This window comes from Mustela lutreola, chromosome 5 (assembly GCF_030435805.1).
Source record: "Mustela lutreola isolate mMusLut2 chromosome 5, mMusLut2.pri, whole genome shotgun sequence".
Lineage (NCBI taxonomy): Eukaryota > Metazoa > Chordata > Mammalia > Carnivora > Mustelidae > Mustela > Mustela lutreola.
This window is the reverse complement of record NC_081294.1, coordinates 151332678-151355758: the sequence shown is the minus strand read 5'-3', so window position 1 is coordinate 151355758 and position 23081 is coordinate 151332678. Positions and strand designations below refer to the sequence as shown.

Here is a 23081-nt window from a genome sequence, read left to right as displayed (position 1 = left end):
AGGGAGCTGGGATCTTATTTTGTGAGCTCTCCTCCACTTCATGTTTCAAGGCCACAGTCTGCTGGGGCCCAGCTGGTGAGATATGGGAACTCAGAAAGAAAAATTCCACTTTTTGATATTTTGGCAAATGTTCCTGCAGCAAGAGTCATTTTTCTTTTTTAGTGGAGCGTGCCTTGTTATTTATGTGAATGTTAATTTGTGACTGGGGACATTCCCTGATGTGGTCTTCGTGCTGAGCGAGACCTGGGAAATGTCAGCTGGAGCATCTGTCAGGGATGGGTGTCAGTTCTTGTGATAAATGGGCAGGCCTGTCGTGGTCCCAGGGTCTGAGCCTGACCCACTGACCTTTCTGCCTTCGCCAGGCTGGGAAGCCAGTTCCATTTCCTGGAGGCCGTCTGTGGTGCTGATGTGCTCAGAGGCTAAGTATGGGACAGTCTGGACTCTCACAGGCTGGACAGGCCAGCTCCCATGGGAGCCATCCTGGTGCTGCCTCGTTTAGTGGGAAGACTGTCAGGCCAGCCCCTGCACCAGTTCTGGGAGGCACTTATGCCAGCATCTTGTCTATCCTATTTTACTTCCTTAGCTTTCTCTTCCTGCCCCCTCCTCCTTTCTTTGAACCCGTTGATACAAGTCCTTTGTAAACATCTCAAAAAAAAAAATACAAAAAATACCAATAAAAAAGCAGAACCCACCACAAACCTTAACACTGTTAATTCTGTCACACATTTCCAGGCCCTTTTCATTTCATGTTAATGATAATGATAATAACCAGCTAGTGTGCTAGGCACTGTGCTGAGGGTTATATCTCATTTAACCCTCACATCAGTTGTGCAAATACCATTACCCTCATTTTGCAGCACTGAGGCTGAGAGTCCACGCAGCCAGCGCCAAGGTCAGCATCGGAACTGAAGGAGAGTGACGTGGTGGTCATGCCTTTATTTGTTAGGCTCAGCTAACATTTGGCACAGAGATATATGTGATTTTTTTTTAAAAGATTTTATTTATTTATTTGACAGAGAGAGATCACAAGTAGGCAGAGAGGCAGGCAGAGAGAGAGAGGAGGAAGCAGATATATGTGATTTTACCGAAGAGCATCATACTGGCACTGGGCTGGCCTTTGTTAGTCAACAGTACATCATGGATGTATTTGTTTCTTAAGTGGTAGAAAGTCTTATCTGCAAAACTCTTCAGACCTAGCATAAATTTGTAAAATCTGTAACTTTTTTGCGAGTCAAAGAGATTTTTGAAAGCAATCTGACCATTTACGTTTATTGTTAAAACAAATGTGTTTGTTGTTACTTCGATCATCTTGTTTACTTTTTTTGTTTTTGTTCTTATGTTGTTTTTCTAGTCTTATGCATTTACTATATAATCAAATCTCCTTCATTTCCAGGAATTTGGAAGGGTATATATTAATTTTATAGGTTGTGGCTTTTGTAATTTCAAATAAGATTCTTAAACTAGTAATGATCAACTATAGCAGCTTATCAGTAACTGTTGATCTTTCTATGGAAGATTAAGAAATTTATTGCAATTAAGCTACTTCTTTTATCCCTCCTGGGCCCTCTCTTTCATTTTTATTGACTTGTTTTGACAGTTTTTGCCCCAACCTATTTAAGTCAAATTAGGAATTATTTTTGATGTTGTATAGCTTTCCTTTCCAGAATGTATGGTAAAACATCTGGTTTGTAATCATAATTATCACAGTGGAATGGATGCAGAGGCCAGTTCTGATACTTTCAATCTGTGATTTCCCTATTTGTGGAAACTTGATTTTGAAATCAAGCCTGGGTTGCATAAAGTAGCAAGAGAGGAATAATGGGGGAGGGGTATAAAGCATAGCTGAGACAGATGCCATGGAGAGGACTCTGTCCATCAGCAGAAGTGGGGCAGAGTGCCTCCTGTCCCCTGCTCCTATAGTCTCTGGACTTGCTCAAGGTCATGCACCTAGTTAGTTTGCAGACTTCTGGTTCCCATCCCAATCTCTTGCTGTTTAAGGCAGTGTTCTCTCAAGGCCATTGTTCCCTAAGCATTAGGTGAGATGGATTAAGGTGGCCCAAAACAAGACATTAAAAAAAACCCGCTGGATCCTATCAAAATCCCAGCTGGCTTCTTGGCAGAAACTGACAAGGTGCTCCCTGAAGTTTATATGGAAATGTAAGAGACCAGAATAGTCAAAACAACATTGAAAAAGAATAGAGAGGACTCAACCCTTTCTAATTTTCATACTTACCTCAAAACTACGGTAATCAAGACTGTGTGGTACTGGCAGAGGGATAGATGTACAGATCAACGAAGCAGAACTGAGGATCCAGAAATAAATCCTCACATTGGTTTTTGACAAGGATGCCAAGACAATTCAATGGAGGACAAAATATTCTCATCAACAAATGGTGCTGAGACTATTGGACATCCACATGCAAAAGAATGAATCTGGACTCCTGCCTCATACCCTATAACAGATTAACTCAAAATGGATTATATATCTAAAGGTAAGAGATAAACCTCTTAACGAATAGAGGGGTAGGTCTTCATTGTTTTAGATTAGGCAAAACCTTAGATAGGACACCAAATCACAAACAACAAAAGAAAAATAAATAACTTGGATGTAAGAAACACCCTTTATAACTTCAAAGAGTACCATCAAGAAAATGAAAAGACAACTTACAAAATGAGAGGAAATGTTTGCAAATCCAGTAGGGACTTGTATCTAGCATATGTGAAAAACTTTTACTAGTCAATGAAAAGATGAAAATAATCCAATTGCAAAATGAGCAGTGGGTCTGAGTAGTCATTTTTTCCAGAGAAAAGAAACATGGCCAATAAGCAGATTCATCACATCTTCCGTCAACAGGGAAAGTCGCATCAGAACCCCAGTGGGATGCCACTCCACACGAGGTTGGCTAGAAGAAACAAGATAAGTGAGAACAAGTGTTGGCTTTGGAGAAATCAGAAGTGCTGCTTCCTCACTCCCTGCCCGTGGGAACGTAAAATGGTGTGGCTGCTTTCAGGAAACAGTGTGGCATAGGGTTACCCTGTGACCTAGAAATTCCACTTCTAGGTATAACCCCATGAGAAATGAGAACCTCTGTCAACACACAAAACTTATGCATGAATGTTCAAAGGAGCGTGATTCACAGGAGCCAAAGAGTTGAAACAACACAAAGGTCTATCAACCAGCGAATGGATAAATAAAATGTGGCATATCTGTACAACAGAATATTAGTTGATAATAAGACAGGAATTTAAGTCTTGACATATTTTACATCATGGGAATCTTGAAAACATGATGTTAGGTGAATGAAGCTAGCCACAAAAGATCACATACTATATGATTCTGTTTATAGGACATGTCCAGAATAAGCAAATCTGTAGAGACAGAAAATAGATCAGTGGTTTCCACACACTTGTGCATGTGTAGGGGGAGACATTAGGGGATTATGGGAGTGAATGCTAATGTATATGGGTTTTTTTGGGGGGGGGGTGATAAAAATGTTCTAAAATTGATTGTGGTGATGGTTGAATTATATGCTGTGTAAGTGGGTGAATTGTATGATATGTGAATTATAGCTCAGTAAAGCTGTTATGTATTAAAAAAGCACAAGTCTCACAGTGAGAAAGTTATTCCTCTCCCAATTCTATTTTAAACTTTCAGATTGAGTCAAAGAGAGGCTCAGTTTGATGCTAACAGGTCTTTAATGCCTCTTTAATTCTTCTGGAATAGAGAGAGATCAGGATTCAGGCTCAGAGTCTTAGCTTACAGCTAGTATTTCACAAAACTGGTTAAGGTGAGAGTTGTGATGGTGATGAAGAAAATGTGGGAGCTTGGTGTCCCCCCCGACCCCTGGATCTCCTGTGGGCCAGTGTTTGGGAGCAGGTCTGTGTTCCCAAGCCTACTTCTGCCCCACTGGGAGATCTGATCTAGTAGTTTAACTTCCTTGAGACTTAGGCCTTAGAGTCGCTTAGAAATGGAATGATCCACCTTATGGTATTTTAGGGAGGTTTGAAATGGCATCATATTTGACCTCTGTAGAACACCTGGTGTACAGTGGGGACTCAAGCCCAGGCGTCACTCAGATACCAGCACACCCTTAGGAATGAAGGGCCAAGGCTTGCCACATTGAGGCACAGAGTGGGGATCCCAGGCAAGGAGTGGGGCATGTGGAGGATGGATAGTGAGCTGCTGTGTCCCCCAGGGAGGCCATGGCCTTTCTTTTGTAGGCAGAGGTAGTGGTCCAGAGGAGGAGAGGGTTTTCTGCTCCTAGCTGTTTGTTTGGCATCTTTGTACTGGAGCTCTCGTAGGTCCTGTTGGAATTATGGAAAGATGACCAGTGCCTAATTCATAAGTCACATGGCCCAGCTCCTCACTTTGCTGATGAGGGAACTAGGTTACAGAGGGCACAGGACTGGCCTCAGACCAGGATTTGAAGCTAGCTCTTCTGGCTGTGTATCTGGTGTTTGCTCCAGCAAAGACTGGGCTGGTCTTTGCTCCCAAAGAGAGGGCTGGTCTCTCCCTCCTTCCTGTCCTTCAAAGTGGGGTTCAGCTTTCCTTAGCACCCAGCTGGGTATGGAGATTGGCACCGGGGGCACATGTCTGTTGAGACTTCATGATTTTGAGTGTCGGAAACCGAACTTGAGGAGTTTTGGACAAAGGGATTTTCCTGGAGCAAAGTTATCTTGAGGAGCCTGAACCAGGCCCAAGGAAGGGCAGGGCCTGCTGGGTGAAGTTATCAAGGCTCTATGGTACACAGGCTCAGGACTGGGGTACTCAGTGACCTGTCTGCAGTCACTTGACTAGGGAAAACACTACAAGGCCTGGCTCTGGCGACAGCCTCCCCTCCAACTTGGTGAGGGGGTGGCGGGGGGACAAACTCTAGCCTGCACACTATGGTAGGGAGGGTTCCCCACGAGGAAGGAGGGTTGGATAGCATATGGCAAGGGCCTGACAGGGGGCGGCCAAATGAGGCAGAGAGCAGGGGAGGCAGGGACTCTGCTCTAAGGGCATCCACAGACAGAGTCTTCCAGAAGAGGTTGTTCTGGAAGGTGCAGAGCCATAGTGGATGGAGGTGCAGGGGAGAAGACAAATGTTTCTGTGGGCTTGCTCTTGCTTGCTGGTGGCCAGTGGCCCCCACAGATGGCTGGTGCTCCTTTTGGAAAAGTAGAAAAATGAGTGTGTAGAACATCCTCTGTGGGGCTGAACTGTGAAGGAGCCCCGGCTGGTTGGGACAGAGTGGCTCGAACCCCATGGGGCTTTAGTTCTGATGCTTGTGTGTGGTGGTTGAGGTCTAGTGCCCCTACCCCCATAAAGCTTCAGGACCACCCTCGTCTTCCCTGGGTGGCTGGGAGGGGCAGGATGCCCCAGAGAAGATGGATCCCATTTTGGCAGTTCACCCACTAGACCATCATTATAAAAAGGGAGGAGAGAGGAAGGGATTTGGTTGTGTCAGAGCTAAAATAGCTCCAGGAATGGAAACCTTACCACATGCCAGCATTTGGGGGGATTCCTGTGGCAAGTACACATGTGTGTGTGTGCGTGTGTGTGTGCACCCAAAGTCAAGCTTTGGGTGACAGCAAGTTGATGCAGACATGTGCTGCCTCATTCTCTGTCAGAGTCTGGATCCTTCTGTGTTTGGACCAGCTTCTTTCTTTCTTTTTTTTTTTTTTTCTATTCTCAATTGTCACTGCTGCAACCTTGACAGGCACCCGACAGTCTTGGTATGGGAGGTTACAAGAATGACAAGACTGAGCGACAGCCTTGGTCCCTGTCACACCCACGTGGGATCCTGCTGCATGCCCCAGCCTGTGGCTCCCACTGAAGGAGCCGGTGAGGACAGTGACCTGGCTGCCCTGCGGAGGGGAGCGGGAAGCACACTTGCTTCCCAGTGAGATCCTGGCTCTCAGAATGTCAGTGTTGTGAACACTTTAAAATTCAAAGTAACAGGAAATCTGTTAAGCCTCTAGATTCTTATAAATTTTTTTTAACTCTTCATTTTCCTTCCTAGTGACTATTTTGTCATAAACCAAACAGCAAAGGAACAGAGCATAGGGCCTAGAAGGAAGGAATAAGGCAGCCATTGGATAATCCACCTGGTTCAGAGAACTAGTGAGTTGATCTGATGACTAAAGAGCCAGGTTCCAGGCTCCTGCAGTAGCACCTGAGTCCTCCCTGTGAGCCTCCCTCCTGGCTGGGGTGGGTAGACAGTCACAGAAATTAAGAGCAGAGTGGATTTGGGGTAAGTGCCAACGTCGGGGTGTCAGCACTGCCAGGGGACACCAGGCTGGACAGACACATGTGGGCTCCTGACTAAGTGCCCTTCAGACCAGTGTGCTTCAGGGACTTCTTTCATATTTATTAAAAGGGGAGAAGAAACAGATTCTTATTAATAAAAATTTCATGTAGAAACAGAGACACTTGCTACTGGCAGCAGGGAAATCAGAGTCCTGGAAAAAAACTCCGTAAAACAGAGCCCACATTCCATACCTTGCTCTCTTGTCAGTTGTCTTTTGCAGATTTTGAGACAGATGCATAATTAAGATTCTTAAAGATCAGGCAAGGAAATCAACCCCACTTGCTTTCTGAAGAGCCGTTCACCGGGCTTATTCTGGCCAATGGTCTGGATGGGTAACCCAGTGCTGGTCTTAGGTAGTCATGCACTGGTCCTGGGCCAGCAGTGCTGGTTTCGAGGTGGGAGGGCTGTGCAGTCTCAGATGGTCAGCCTCTGGACTCAGCACAGTCAGCCACTGGTCTTGGGGCAGGGGCCACCCATGCTCATCACTCTGACATCCGTGTTTGCATCCCACCATACCTGAAAGGGATGGGTTGATGGGGTTGATGCCAGTGAGGAATGTCTGACTTGTCCGTTTGTGAGTCCTGTCAGTTAGAGGTCTCTGGTTTCGTGAGGAAAACTGAGTAACCTGGCATCATACTTCAAATTGATCTCAGTGAGCTTTAGTGCCCTTCAGATGGGCATTTGGGAGGGTCCCTGCTGGGCAGCTGGGCCAGTTAGGGCCCTGGTTTCCTGACGCTGGCAAGGCCCAAGACAGCATCCAATAGATTCCGTGTCCTTGGGTCAGTCTGCCTGGAGGCCAGCTAGGGAGGAGAGCCTGAGCCCTGGCATGGAGGGAGATCTCTAGCTGTCCTGGGATCTCCAAGGCCAGAGAGGGCTGCTCCTCACCAGATTGAATTCTGTGTTATTGCCACATTGGGTCCCTCCAGAATAAACCCCAGTGCTGTAGGCCTGTGGCATAGATGGCCCCCAGCCTGGGATGCAAGGGTCCTTCCAGATGAGGGAAGAACTGAGGGAACTGCCTTGCTGTTTGCTGATGTCCTGTTGTCCTGCCCTAATTGCCATAGTAGGCCTGGTCTGGCCCAGGAGCCCACCCAGGAGATGCTCCTTCCACCTGGGGCTGGGGTCTCATTCCTAGACCCTGTATGTCCCCAGCACCCCTCGGTCTCAGTTCTCTCATTTGGAGAGCAAGCAGATAGATGTCATCACGTGGGTTGCAGAGCACCTATGCCCTTGTTCTGCAGCCCAGGCTGCATGTGCTCCTGCAGCAGCCATGTGAGGGGGAAGGGTGGCCAACTCTGTTTATAGGCCCAGGAGGCCTTTGGGTCTTGGCTGAGGTCACCTGGCCAGAGAGCAATGGTGCTGGGATCCCGGAACGCTGTGGTCCATTCCTACTTGTACTTGAATGGGTTCTGTTAATAAGATGGTTTGAGACACTAATCTGCCCCCAAACCACAAACACAGGAGATGTCAGTGGCACTAGAGAGGAAGTAACTGATGCTCTTGTCCACCTCACCCACATGGCGGTGGAAGGGGATGGCCCATGGTGTCCCAGCCCTTCCTGTCTGTGTCTCAGAGGACATGTCCCATTGTTTTGGGGTTATTTATTCACTCATCTGCAAGCACTTGCTCACTCCCTGCGTGGCCTGGCAGGACCCTGTGATCTAGGCATGAATCAGAGTGTGGGGTCCTGCAGAGTTCCCTTGGGCCTGACCTCCTCTCTCTCCTCCCACAGACTGGTGACCTTGGCACCCCAGTCTTGGCCCCCATAGCTCTGGCTCCTACACTTCCTCTGTATCTAGGACCCCTTCCCTGGAAGCCCAAGATGCTGAAAACCCATGTCTTCAGCGGGGCTACCTCTCCTGCTTCTCTCATCTTGTGCCCCTTAGATAATGGCTACCTCCTTCCTCCCACTGCCCACTGGGACTCTGTATTAGTTTCCTGCAGCTGATATAACACATTACTGAAAACAAGAGAAACTTAACTCTCTCACAGGTCTAGAGGCCAAAGTCAAGGTGTTGGCAGGGTTGTGCTCTCTCTGGAGGCTCAAGAGGAGAACCTGAGGGAACTCCTGGCCAGTACCAGCTCAGCTAGTGTGTCAGATGGGCAACAGGAACTGCTGGATTTTCCAGTGTTTTGAGAGAATTTGAAAATCTGGTCATTTATGTGAAATCCTCTGATTCTTAAGTTGGAACAACTAATTTAAGCTTTTAAAAAGCTCAGCGTGAGGTCACCAAGTTGGCAGAGGAGGGGACTCAGGCTCCATCCCCCAACAAAGATGAATAATTAGGCAGCTGTCCACAAACAACATCTCTGGGAGAGCCCTGGAGTCCACTTAAGAAATTTCAGCAACACAGTAGAACAAAAACCCTGAGAAAAACAGTGCAAGACGAGAAGGAAGGCGGCTTCATGTTGTTTACGTCATCTCGTCCCCCAGGCCAGCACTGCTCAGTGCCAAGAGGGAACTCCACAGCACAGAAGAGTTTCCCATACCAGGAAAGGGAGAGTGGGGTAAGCAAGCAGCTTCCTCAGCTTCTGACTGGGTGATAAACAAAGGACTAGAAACCATGTCACCCCATCCAGAAATCAGTGAAGCTGAGATGTATAGAGACAGCTAGGAACAAGAAGGGCAGGGGTTACCAGCATGAGAGGTGTCCATGGTTCCCGGTTGTCTGCTGCGCAAGGGACACCACCAGCTTTTGCTACAGAGAAAACTGATGGCCAACACAGCTGCTGCGAACCCCTGCAGATTTTCCTGCTGAGTTTTCACCCCACAGGCTTTCATGTTCATGGAAATTAGCTGCTTGAATCCCTCGGGCTCCCTCCTCCCATCCCCTTGAACATGATATCTGCATCAGTAGCCTTCCCAGGTCTCTGTGGTTGCATGAGTGCAAAACACCAGCCTAGACCCTATGGCTGACCCCTCATGGCTAGGTAAACACAGGGCTAGCCCCTCCAGCTGTGCACAGGCATTCCACTGACCTGACACGTGGTGTCAACCTCCATTGCCATTTGTGGACCCATGGTAAGACCCTGCAGCCATGGGAATGCACATGGATAGCCAGGTCATTGGTAACTGCTGGTGTGACTGTAGTTGTCTCTGGTTCTTGCTGCTAGTCCTGGTGCTTGTCACATGTGTACTGCAACCAGACCTCACCACTACACAGACACCTGCAGCTGGTCCCCACATCTGAGTGTGTGCATACCACCAACTCTGGCCACCACCACTGCCTTCCCTGGTCCCTAGCCACTGGACCTCGGAAGTGCCACCCCAAGAGTGCCTGTAGCCATTGCAGACCCCTGCAATGCTCACCAAAGACCATGTGGTTGTCAATGTTGTGGATCCTAGCAGCCTAAACCAAGGGGACATCATGTCCTCCCTACCCACCCTGCCTCTCCCTCAACTCAGAGCCACCACACACCTCCTGCTGTTGATGCCCTGCTTTTGCCCACTAGATCTGAGGTCCCAGCATGCTCCCACCTGCAGGGGAAGGTCTTTCCTTCCTGAAGTCAGTTCACAAAGTCTGAAAGTCAACAGAAACCTTTGCAAGAATGAGAAAAATGTGACACCATCAAAGGAACATGGTGACTCCCAGTAACTGATTGAAAAGGGATGGGGATACATGAATTACCTAATAATTCAAAATAATTGTTCCAAAGTTGCTTGGAGAGCTTTAAAGAGAGCACAGTTTAACAAAAGCCAAGAAAACAATGCAATAACAAAATGAAAAGTTGAACAAAGAGAAAACATGAAAAAGAACCAAACAGAAACTTGGAGCTTAAAAATACAATGATGGAAGTGAAGAATTCAGTAGAGTGTCAATAGAAGACTGGACCATGTAGAAGAAACATTCAGTGAGCTGGAAGGCAGATAATTTTAAATTATCCTGTCAGAGGAGCCAGAGAGTGAAAAGGAACGAGGAAAGCCTGTGGGGCTTAGGAGACACCATTCAGAGAAACAGTCTACATATTATTGGAGTCCCAGAAAGAGAAAAGAGGAGAAAGGGGCAGAGAGTTTATTTAAAGAAATAATGGCTGAGAAGTTCCTAAACCTGGGGAGAGATTTGGACATCTAAGTTCATGAAGATCACCCTGAAATTTCAATCTAAAAAGATCTTCTCCAAGACACATTCTAATAATACTGTTTAAAATCAAAGACAAAGAGATATTTTCAAAAGCAGCAAGAGAAAAACCTTCTCTCCTACAAGATAGCCCCTTTAAAGCTCTCAGTGGATTTCTCAGCAAACATTTTGCTGGCCAGAAGAAACTGGGAGGATATATTCAGAGTGCTGAAAGAAAAAACAAACAAACAAACAAAACACAAACTACCAACAAAGAATACTTTATCTTGCAAAGTTATCCTTCAGAAATCAAGGCATGATACTTTACCAGCCAAACAAGAGCTGAGGAGAGCTCATCCCACTAGACCCACCTTATAAGAAATGCTGAGAGTTCTTCAAGCTGAAACAAGAGTGTGCTAATTAGTAGCATAAGAACATGTGAAGGGGCACCTGGATGGCTTAGTCAGTTAAGCATTTGCCTTTGGCTCAGGTCATGATCTCAGAGTCCTGGGATCAAGTCCCACATTAGGCTCTCTCCTCAGCAAGGGGTCTGCTTCTGCCTCCCTCTGTGTGTGCTTTCACTCTCTCATTCTTTTGCTCTCTCTCCAAAGACTGAAATCATACTGAGTAACTTTTCTGATTACAGTGGTATGAAACTAGAAATCAACAACAGGAGGAAAACTGGAGAATTCATAAATATGTGGAAATTAAACAACACATTCTTGAACAACCAGTGGGTCAAAGAAGAAATCAAAAGGGAAATTGAGAAGATATCTTGAAACAAGCAAAAATGGAAACACAGCATACCAGAACTTCTATAATACTGCAGAAGCAGTTCTAAGAAGAAAGTGTATAGTGATAAATACCTATGATAAGAAAGAAAGATCTCAAATAAACAACTGTTTGCAACAAATGCAAACAGAATATTGAAAAGCTATCTGCACTCCTGTACTCATTACAGCGTTATTTACAGTAGGCATGAGAGCAACCTAAATGTCCATCTGTAGATGACAAGTTGATAAATGTGCTTTATATATACCTTCATAAAGAAGGAGATCCTGCCCTTTGGAATAACATGGATGAAACTGGAGGATGTAATATGAAGTGAGAGAAGCTAGCCACAGAAAGACAAAGTTAGAATCAAAAATACTCAAACTCAGGGCACCTGGGTGGCTCAGTTGGTTAAGCCTTTGACTCTTGATTTCAGCTCAGGTTATGATCTCCTTGTTGTGGGATCGTGCCCCTTGTAGGCCTCCCCACTCAGTGGGGAGTCTGCTTGGGATTCTCTCTTTCCTCTCCTGCCCCTCTCCCCACCACATTCTCTCTGTCTCTCTCTCTCTCAAATAAATAAATAAAATCTTTTTTTTTTTTTTAAAGATTTTATTTATTTATTTGACAGATAGAGATCACAAGTAGATAAAGAGGCAGGCAGCGAGAGAGGGGGGAAGTAGGCTCCCTGCCTAGCAGAGAGCCTGACTCAGGGCCCAATCCCAGGACCCTGGGATCACGACCCATGCCAAAGGCAGAGGCTTCAACCCACTGAGCCACCCAGGCGCCCCTAAATAAATCTTGAAATAAGCACTCAAACTCCTAGCAGGTGGAGAATAGAATGGTGGTTGCCAGGGTTTGGGGGGAGGGGAGAATGGGAAGTAATGGTCAAAGGGTACAGAATTTCAGTTATACCAGGTAAGTTTTGGAAATCTGTTATATAGCACAGTGCCTATAGCTAACAATGTTCTATCACATACTTAAAATTTTCTGAGAGGTCAATATTATATGAAGTGTCCTGACCAGGAAGAATATGGTGGTAAAGGGGGTAAGAGGATACTTTGAGAGGTGGATATGTTTATGCCCTTGACGGTGGTGGTGGTTTCATGAGTGTGTGCTCATTCCCAGACTCATCAAGTTGTATACATTAACTATACACATCTTGTTACATGTCAGTCATATCCCAATAAAATGGGTAAAAAATCCCCCCAAAACCCGAGTGGGTCCTAAATGTATGATCCCAAGGAAATACACCTGTAGGTCGACATAGTGGTGGCCCCCAATGTGAGACCATCAGTTTATGGATAATAGATGGAAAATCAAAATTATGGGAGCTAGCCAGGGCAGTGATGACTGGTGGGCCAAGGGAGGGTAAGGCTGTGCACCTGTGATTGGGGGCAGTGGCAGTTGGGGGGATCTGAGCCAGGTGTTGAAGAGAGAATGGGAGTTTAGCAGATGGCCAAGGTGAGGAGGGCTGTATTGGCAGGATGGGACTGTACCAACCACGGGGGTAAGTTGTGTGAGCCAGAGGCTGGGAGAGCAGTGGCAGACTGAGGGTCTTGGCGGCCAGAGTACATATAGAACAGCCAACGGCGACAGGGGTCCAGTGAGGGCTGTCCAGCAGGGAAAGGCTACAGCCTGTCTTGGGGAGGCAGCAGGTCAGCTGTAGAGTCTGGTGCCCAATGTGGAGGAAAGGATAGATGCTGGGGGCACAGGGACTCTTGTCAGCTGCAGGGATGCATGCTCCATCCGGGGCGTCCACTGCTCAGCAGCATACACTATGGTTAGCCTGTGTTTTTCTGTGTTTTTTGTTTTTTAATGTTTTGTGACCTCTATGTAGTTATTTTTAATTGCTGTTTAAATGTTTTTTTTTTCTTTTTTAAGATTTTATTTGTCAGAGAGAGAGTACAAGCAGCAGGAGCAAAAGGCAGAGGAAGAAACAGGCTCCTGGCTGAGCAAGGAGCCCAATGCAGGGCTCGATCCCAGGACCCTGGGATCATGACCTGGACCAAAGGCAGATGCTTAACCATCTGAGCCACCCAGGCATCCCAGTCAGCCTGTATTTTGCAAGGGAAACTGGAATTCCAGTTTTGAAACATGAAATGTCATAATTTTGAGTGTTGGGTTTAGAACTTTGAAAATACTGTGTGGGTCAACCTGAACATGTCTATGGCAAATTCAGTCCCCAGTTGGCAGCTTGGGCCTTTGTCTTGGATTTTGGGCTTCTGGGGGGTGGGGTTGGGAATGGCTCAGGTAGAGCTTCTTCCCTGATGGGGCTTACCACCATCCAGGGCTCAGAGACTAGAAGAGCTCTGCAGAAGGGACCTCTGCGATCCCCTGTCTGTGGCCTCCATGGCCCAGTTCAAGCCTGCCTAACAGGGATGCTGGGAAAGATCCTTCTGGTCCTGTCCGTCTGGTGGGAGGTCCCCTGGGACCCTCCTTGCTGCTGCCCATCCTTGGTCTGCTGTGCTCTGGGAATTTGAACCATTTCGTTTTTGCCTTGCAGGCTGGCCTGATCCGTATGGAGGAGGAGGAGTTCTTCATTGAGCCCCTGGAGAAGGGGCTGGCGGCAAAGGAGGCTGAGCAGGGCCGTGTGCATGTGGTATATCGCCGGCCACCCACCCCAAGGCCCCCTCCTCTGGGGGGACCACAGGCCCTGGACACAGGTAAGGCTGCTTGGTGAGCCCAGCCCCAGTTGTCCCCCTGGAGATGCCAGGCACCCCTTTTGGAGGCCTGGTCTTAGGCCGAGCTTGAGCCCTGCTCTCATTGACCACATGGAATGGTGGGGGTGCTGCAAAGCCGGGGAGGTTGGGGGGGCTCTGCTGTCACTGCACATGGGCGACAAGCTGGCAGGTCTGGGACCTCCATAGCTGGCAGTGGAGGCTGACCAGAGGCCCCATTGAGGTCCAGCCAGTGTCGGGGAGCAGGGGAAGCACAGAGCAGGCCTGCACCTGGGCCCGTGTCCCTTGCCCATGTCTCTGATCCTGTGCCTGTAAAGAAGATGTTTATTGGTCTCACATGGCCTTCCTCTTCCTCTGTGCAGACGACCTTCCCTGCAATCACGACTGACCACCCTTCCCTAGTTGCTCACAGAGAAAGGCCCCAAGCTGTCCTCTGGCCCTATTCAGACCCTGCTTCCTCTTAGAGACATGTGTCAAAGGGAGGAAGGGGAAGGAAGTGCATGACAAAGACCCCAGAGGTGCCCCCATGGCCTCTGCAGCCTGTGCACAGACTCAAATGGTTTTTTTTTTTTTTTTTTTTTTTCCCCTTTTGAGACTTAGAACCAAAGTGCACTCTGGACCCAGGAGCATGGAAGGAGCTTCTGGGTGGACTTGATGATAGCCCCTGGCTGCAGCCTCTGAGATCTCAAGCCCAAACCTCCCCTGCATTCTTGGGATCTTGGGTTCCAGGCTGCAGGGAGGCCAGGTTGGGGTCAGACCATGGTCCTAGCCGGCCTGATGGTCCTTGGGCCCCAGGGACCAGATGGGACTGCCTTGCTTATGCCCAGTCATTAAGGGCTGGGCTCAGCCCTCAGCCTCTGGTGCTGGCCCCCTAGCTGCAGGTGGCCAGGGCAGGTGATAGCAGCAGGGCCTGGAGGCCTAGGTCTGGGGTCAGGCTCACCTGCATGTTGGCTGAGAACCCCAGAGGTCCCCTCAGACCAGCCCAGCCATGCTGTGATTTGTTGGGGCACTCCCATCACCCCCAAGCAGCCCTGGCTCATTTATTTTAGGTCTCTCTGTCTAACTTCCCAGCTTGACAGATAAATTGGGTGCAGGCCGGCAGGGCATCATTCTAATTTCAAGGAGTGGTGTCAGATACTTTTGCACAGAAATTGTTCCATCAGGAAGCCCAGCGCTGTCTAGAGCCGATCAATACTTTGGGCAGATCCTTTTTCCCAGGTGATGAATTGCCCATCTGCCAGGCTTTCCTCAGCCTCAGCCTTCCTGCCTCTTTCCTACCCTAGGGCTTCTCTGCAGGGGGAGGAATAGAGAGTCACCAAGTAGGGTGAGGATAGGGGTGAAAGTGGGGGCAGTGGAGGTGCTCCAGATCAGGGGTCAGGCCGACACTGGCTGGCTGCCCTTGGGCACATTTGGGCCTCTGGCTTCTGCCTTCTCTGTCCAGTGGGATTAGAAAGGCCTGTGTCTCAGAGAGCTGAAGGCTTGCCACTTTGGGTCTTGGGCTTGGTGCTTCTGGGTCCCACTTAGGTAGGTGAGGTGGCATCTGCCAACAGGGGCTGCCAGGTGCCCACGGTGGTCTCTGATCCCAAATTCCATGTGGTGCCGTCTCCTAAACATGGCAGCCCTCCCCCGTGGCTGTGCTGGCCTTACCTTATTACTTAGGATTTTGTTGGTCTTTTGGGACCTTCTGTTAAATCCATCCTCCCCTCCCCCTGCCATCCACCTATTGCTGGTGAGAGCTTGGAACTCAGAATGCAGGAAAGGAGTTTCAGACTCAGAATAACCTCAGAAACCAGTGGCCTTAGAGGATGTTGGGGAGAGGTGCGTGGGTGGCTCAGTCAGTTAAGTGTCTGACTCTTGATCTCTGCTCAGGTCTTGATCTCAGGGTCGTGGGTTTAAGCCCCATGTTGTGCTCCTTGCTGAGTGTGGAGCCTACTTTGAATAAAAAAAAGTAGATGGTGCACAGGTTGGAGACTAGGTGCTGGAAGGTGGTGGGGTACAGTGAAGGTATTCGGGGTTGGGCTCTGGGCCTCAGGCCTGGGCCGTGGGTGTCTAGGCTCCAGGCTGTGGGCTGTGATTGGTAGGGCCAGGCCGCAGGCCCAGGGTCTGGGGCCAAGGCCCCTTTCTGTGATGTCTGCGCCCAGTGTCAGCATGATCCTATGTAGGTGACTTGATCACCCAAGAGTACATTTCTCCCTCGATGTCCCTTTCCACCCAGCTCTGGGCCGAGGCCTACTCACTGGTTGGAGGGGGTCCAGACATGTTATGCTGGGGCTGGGCTGAGGGCCCATGGTGACCTCAGATGGGTCCAGCTTTCCATTAGCCTGGGCCTTGTTATGGCCCAGAGTGAAGCCAGGAGATATGTAGAAGCAGTGTCCTAGGCTGGGCCTGTTTGCTCTGTGCTGGGCACAGAACCCTAGGATGTGTGTGTGTGTGCCGGAAAGTCCTTTTCTTTGGTGAATTCTGATGGGGACCCTGATAGATCACTGTGGCTGTGGCTGAAATGAGCAGGAGGCATGGACTTGAGGCTTCCTCCTCCCTCCCCAAAGGCAACTCCTGGAAGCGGGTTTGAAACCCCTGTGATGGGCAGTGTGTAGGATGGGTCCTCTGGGGAAGGGGAGACATCTGTTCTGGACCTGCTGGGCTGGGAGGTGGGCTTCTGGCTGGGTGTGGGGTTGTGGCTAGGGGTGCCTGGTAGGGGTTGGTGGGTGTGTCCCACATGGCTCCTCCAGAGTCCAAGACACATTGTCCCATTTTCCTTGAGCAACCAACAGCCTTCCTGGAATGATCTTGGGGGTCCACCTAGCCTCAAAGAATTGTTATCACTTATAATGTCCATCATCAGGTCAGTTGCTGGGTTGCAGACTGCCCCGGGGAGGTGGATGGGAAACAAATGTATTCACATGTCTTCACAGACTCAGGCCTGGGCCCAGTGTGTGCACAGAGCAGTGTAGTGTATAACAGTGTTGTTCTTGGGCCACAGGTTAGGGTTTCAGGGTGGGCAAAGGGTTGAGGGAGAGGAGGGGGCACCTTTTCTCTTCTCATGGCCCTGCAGATGTGGCAGAAGTGTCTCTGCTCCACTCTGCTGGACCCAGGAGCCCAGCCAGGACAGGAGGGCAGAGCTGAGGCAAGGGGACCAGGGTGGCCTTTTGGGGACAGGTGGTTGAGGCATTTCCAGACCTCCATGCCAGGCCTCTCTCAGGTTACACCGTGTCCCATTGTCTGTCCCCACTCGGAGTTAGCCCTATATCCAGGGCAATATGGTGCTGGGGGACCAAGTACCATCAGCCTTCCTGGGGTGTGTGTGTGTGTGTGTGTGTGTGTGTGTGTGTAGGTAGGTATGTGTTTGCATTTGCACACATACATGAACAGGGCCCCACTTGGAGTGCTGGGCCTGTGCCTGAGCCCTGACCTGGCTGCCATCTGTCAACCCTGTCTGAGGTGGTTGAGGGGGAGCCAGGGCTGGCCGATGTGGGGAGAGGAGCCCCAGTCTGGGCCGGAAGCCCTGCCTCGTACTTGCACAGGGACCCTGGCATGTCACAGCCTCCTACTCTCTGGCTATTGCGACGTCTTACCACCAGCTGGCTCACTGAAGACAGCTGCGGTGTATTATTCTGTCACAGTTCTGGAAGGCAGAAGTCTGAAATGAGTATCACTGGGCAGAGGTCAAGTGTGGGCAGGGCCGTGCTCCTTCTGGAGGCTGTAGGGGAATCTGTTCTGGCCTCTCCCAGCTTCTGGTGGCTGCTTATGGCCACATCACTCCAGTCTCTGCCTCTTGGTCACACTGCATCTTCCTTGTGTGTGACCCTCCCTCAGCCTCTTGCTCACAAGAATGTATGTGATTGTATCCAGGGCCCATCCAAATAATCCAGAACCATCTCCTCCGATCTCAAGACCTGTGATCTAATCACGTCTGAAGCCCTTTTTTGGCCCCATAAGGTAACATTCTTAGGTCCCAGGAATGTTTGGGGGCCACCAGTCAGCTCAACTTGGAAGTGACCCAACCCACCCATGCACAGCTGGCTGTGCTGTGAATGGGATGCGCATCTGTGGAGGCGTGGGTGCCCTTCTCCGGGGGCAGGGCTCAGGTGCAGCTCAGGTGGGGCCCCTTCCCTCTGCCTCTGCTGGGTCCTCATCATTTTCAGCCAGACTGTGGGGCCTGGAGAGCCTGGGCCATGGTGTGGTCGGGCTGGCCCCAGACAGCATGCACAGAGCTGGCCTGGCTACAGACTCAAAGGGCCTGGCTGTGTGCAGGAGCCTGCAGGTCCCCACGATGAGCTGGGCACGTGGTCTCCCTGCTAGATACATGGTGCCACTGCCAGACAGTCGTGCCATTCCAAGAGCCACAAACTCCAGGGCTGGCAGGATGCAGCTGGCCATGCCAGCAAGGACAGTGGCCTGACTTTTACCTCCCTCCTTTTGACATAAACAATGGGAGTAGAGAATGTGTCTCTACTGAAAGGAAAACAGCGGGAGCGTGGTGGGCACAGGGCCAGCTAGAAGCCTTGTCCAGGGGGCAGCCCCTCCTCGGCTCCCCTGACCATCACTTGGTGGGAGTATGGGGCTAGGGTAGTGATCCTCTCATGGTCAAGAGCATCCAGACATCAGAACTTTTATGGGAACCCTCATGATTTTGAAATGTTGCTTTACAATGCTAAAAAAGCACCATATGAGCCAAATAAAACAAGGCCCTATTGGCCACCTGTGCTTGTGAGAGGCAGAGGCAGAAGTGCTGTAGTGGGGGCTGCTCTTCTAGGCCTCCTGAAGCCCCAGGGCATGGCCGTGGTGGGTGGGGCTCTGTGCTCCTGCTAGGGGACTATTTCCTGTCTCACAGAACTGCCCTATGGGCCACTGTGCCCTCCCACCCTGCCTTGCACTGGGGCATGGGTGAAGGAAGAGAAGTTAGGCAGCTCAGTACCCATGACCTTGGCTGCCTCCTCCTCGGAAACAGACTGTGCCAAGCCTCTGCCCGCTGCTGTCAGGCTGCGGCATCCTCCCTGGCAGGCAGAGGAGGCATGCCACCCCCGGGAGTGCTCTGCCCTGCTTCTGCCAAGGGAGGCCAGTGAGAGAGAGCCGATGGGGTGCTGGCACTGTGTGCTGCTCCGTGTAGCTACTCCACGTGGCCGGCCCGCAGTCTCTCTATCCGGTGGCCCACAGTCTTTCCTCTGCTGACCCACTGCACATTTCTTTCCATCCCGTGACACTGGCTTGAGCCAGGTAGGAGTTTTCCAGGCTTCTGAGGAGTCAGGAAGGAGCTATCCCAGGAGTGACACTGGAGGTAGGCATGCAGGGCCAGGAGCCAGGGTGCCAGAGCTGATGCTGGGACCTGCAGCCTGGAATGTTCCAGAGGGTGGATGGTGTCCTGCAGGCAGTGGGCAGCCCTGGTCAGAAAGGGGCCTGAGAGGGAGTTCTGTGTCACAGCCAGCCCCTGGTGGTCCAGGCCAGAGGCAGGGAGTCCGGGGGACCGGAGAGAGAATGGAGTACTATCAGGACAGGCCACGGATGGGAGGTGGGCAAGGCTCCACTTAAAGGCAGGTACCTTACCAGGTCTACCTTGGAGATGCAGCAGGTGTGAGGTATAGGGGAGAGGCTGAGGCCTGCAGAAGGTGTGGAGGGGTGCTAACTGGCTGGAGGCCAGCTTGGGGAGGCTTTCCTCTTCATAGCTGTTGACGTCCACCTCAGTTTCCTGTGACAGCCAAGACACATTACCACAAACATAGTGGCTTAAAACAACACAGGTTTATTCTCTTACAGTTCTGGAGGCCAAAAATCTGAAACAGACCTAAAGGAGCTAAAATCAAGGTGTCAGCAAGGCTGGTTCCCTCTGGAGGAGTATCTTGAGCCATAAAGGCAACACTCACAGGGTCTGGGGTTGAGGCTGTGGCCATCTGGGGGCCGTGATTCAGTCTTCACGGTATCTAAGTGATGAAGCCCGGGGTTCTGTCTGAGTGGGGAGAGAGGCCCTTGGTTGGCTTTGCACCCTGAGCCCCAGCCTGGCTTGTGTCTGGGAGCTTCTCTCTGTGTCCCTGAACTGCTTGCTGGAGCCCTGTACCTGGGCCTGGCCCTCTCGGGTGGTGACCTGGGGGCTCTCACACCGGATTTGGCTCCATGCCCCACCCAGCCAGCTCAGAGGTGCAGCAAAAGTCTGGGTGCCTTGGTGCTCCATTCCTGGGGCCCTGTCAGTTCCTCCTCATTCCGCCCCTGGACTGTGCCTACAGCTCAGGGACAATAGGAAACCCAAGGACAAGTGCTTGGTTGTGAAACCCAAGGCAGCTGGCCCGGCTCTGTGCTATGGGAGGCATGTTTCAGAGCTGAGAGCACCCTTGGCAGAGGCCTCAGCACTCCCGCCGCTCCGTAGCCGGCCCCCTGGACGGCTGGAGGAGATGCCAGCATGGTGACGTGGCCTCATGCTGAAGGGGTGGGCGGGGGCTGGCGCTGGGGATAGCCGAGGCTGGACATTCTCCGAGGCCTGGAGTTGTCTGGGGTCAGACTTGGGAGGGTGCCCGGAGCTGTCAGCGAGCAGGGGCGCTTTCTGCCTGGGGTCCGCAGATGGGGGCCCTGTCCGGTGGGTTATGAGGGGAGGCACAACCGTGGTGAAGACTTGCCAGATGTGCTCCCCACCCCCCCCCCCACCCCTCCCACCCCTGCTGCCAAGGAAAGCCCACGTGCTCAGCTGCTCTCCTCAGACATAAATTTAGCTGTCTCTGTGTCTCTGGCCTGCCCTCCTCCCTCACTGTCTCCTCCTGAATTGCTGTGGGATCTTGTTCAGGGGTGGAGCTGGCAAAGTGAATTTGGCCCAGGAGAGACTTGATCTTCCCTGGGACATCCTGAACAGATGATGAGTGCTACGTGGGGTCACCGGCTTGACTCTGGCCTGGGTGTGACCCTCACTCAGATGCAAGGGGTGGTTCTCAGAAGAGCCAGGTGGCTTAGTGTAGAGGTCAAGTGTACCTTCCTGGGCATTGTGCTCAACCCCATGGTGCCTCAGTTTACTCATCTGTAAAACAGGTGTAATGGCGGTGGGAGTTGGACAAACCCATTCTCATCTCGTCCCCTGCGTGATGCCTGGTCCATGCTTGCTGTTACCCATTTAGCCATCCGTGTGATTTAGACTCTGAGGTCCTCTGCCCTCATTGCCCCTGCTCTGTAGCTCTCTCTTCCACAGACACAATCAACTGATATTCCTTTCCTTCCCTTATGTTTGTGTTGCCAATGTCCCCCAAAGAGCTTTTCCTTGGGATGTGGTAACCATGCCTGCTTTCCAGATAACATGCGGCTGGGGAGTAAAGCCGTGTCTGCTCTGGCTGCGTCTGGAGTTTAATTAGTGAGAGCAGTGTGTCTGGTTGTCCCCTCTACTGTGGGCTCTGCGTGGCTTGCTCTCTGCAGGTCCTCAGCACAGCACACTGGGATGTTTCTGGAAGAGACGTGATGTCTCCAGGGGCAACTTAACATGTCCGTGGCATTTGTGCTTCTGATGTACCAGCCAGCCTGCCACGGGTGGGAGCAGCTGGGCCTGAGTATCCCTGAGGATCCTGATGGGGCTCTGTCTACACCTCAGGTCCCCCCCGGGACGATTATGAAGAAGACATTCCTGTGTTCTGTGTCCACGCATGAGGGGCAGAGGGACAGGGTCCTAGGACACAGGACTCTTGAGGATGCTGAGCGGCCCCACGGCCAGTGAGAAGTGCTGGCTTCCAGCCTTGGGGGAGATGGGGCGGCAGAGATAGCTCAAGCAATGTCCGAAGGGGACAGAAGGCCCTGCCCCAGAAGCAGAAACTGGGTCTGGGCCTGGGGTCTGAACTCTGCTGCTTTGCACCAGCTAGAGACCCCTGATCACAGGCCCCGTGTCCTCTCAGAAATCTCCATAGGGCAGCAGACACTTCAGTCAGCTCCATGCCTGAAGTGTTTTCTAGAAAAATGTCCAATTTTCCTTGACCCATTTCTCTTTGAAATTATACCAAGCAGTGCTGTGCACTTGGCCCTGAAGGAACTCAGAGCTGGGAAAAGGTCACCCAATTAGGGGGAAATGTTGGTGTCTGTCTCTCTCCCTCCCAAACTCAGGCTCCCCATCTCCCTTGCATGTGCATACATCCTCCCCTGTGTCTGAAATGTGGGCTGCCTTCTGGCATCTGGGCTCAGTGCTGGGGTATGGGCTTCCTCTGGAGCTGTGTGGCTAAACTACCTCCTGGGGACATCCAGGCAGGATGAGCTACATGTTTGCTACAAGGTCAGGGCCCAGGTGAGAGGCTGCACAGGGTTTGGAGGAGTCTGGGGCCAGGACTGGGTGGAGGAAATGGCCTTGGAGTGGGGCTGGCACAGGGAGGTGGTGCAATGGCTTGGGCTGGGGACGGAGCAGGCACCCGGTGATGCTCCCCGGTCATGAGGGGGAACAAAAGGAATGACAGTAGTACTCCTGAGATGGGACACTGAGGCGTAGAGGCGGTACCTTTGTTCTCTCATTCATTCATTCATTCATTCCCATTCTTATGTGCACCCACCTTGTGTCTGGGGCTGGGTTGGGTGCTGGGGATATACATCAGGGAATAAGTTTGCCCGCCAGGGGAAGACACACAGTGAGCAGAGGGGTAAATCTGTGCACAAGGTAAAATCTGGGGCCAGAGTGATGTGAGAGAGGGCAGGTGAAGGTGGGAGCTACTCCAGGTGGGAAACAAGGCTGACCTGGCTGCCCTTGGGAAGGCACTTGACTCTGGGCCTGGGGAGGTGGGGAGGGCCAGGTCAGGGGAGTTGTGGTGCGAGGTGGGCCATATTCTCCCAGCAGGATGGTGGGGGATGATGGGGACACAGCTGAGGTGTGGATCCTGGGGGAGGAGAAGCAGCTCAGGAGGCCCAGCCAGTACAGAAGCCAGAATAGGGGCCATTCTTCTGACTTCCGAGCCCCGCCCCTCAGCGCAAGGGGGTTTTCCTGAAACAGATGGTGCCAGCCACAGGCCAAGCCCATTTGGCTTCCAGACTCTAGGGGTTGGGGCAGGGACCCCAGACACAGCCTCATAGGTGGGCAGCTCCTCTCCAAGATGCAGAGGCCCTGCTCTGTGGGACAGGATTGCGGGACATGGCGTGCAGCCCAGGATCCCTGTGGATGTTCGTGTGTCCTTGCCCCTCTGACAGTCCAGGCTTCTCTTTCCCACTCTGCCACTGCAGGGAGGGGTCGTAGACTTGCTAGAGTGGGTGGGAGCTTGTGAGGGTGTGTGGGGCAGGCTGTGCACCCAGCAGCACCTTAAGGTGGCCGTAACATGTGTGCATGCCCTTAGTGCAACCTCTCTTGTTAT

General features: G+C 51.1%; 1 protein-coding gene across 2 annotated transcripts in view; it reads left to right on the top strand.

The window, feature by feature from the left end:
* The window catches only part of ADAMTS2 (ADAM metallopeptidase with thrombospondin type 1 motif 2), a 216554-nt gene that overhangs the window by 57339 nt on the left and 136134 nt on the right, over positions 1–23081 (top strand). For both annotated transcript variants that reach the window (XM_059175887.1, XM_059175886.1), the window contains exon 3: positions 13623–13782. In XM_059175887.1, coding sequence (XP_059031870.1) covers positions 13623–13782 — 160 coding nt within the window. The remainder of the gene's footprint in view (positions 1–13622; positions 13783–23081) is intronic.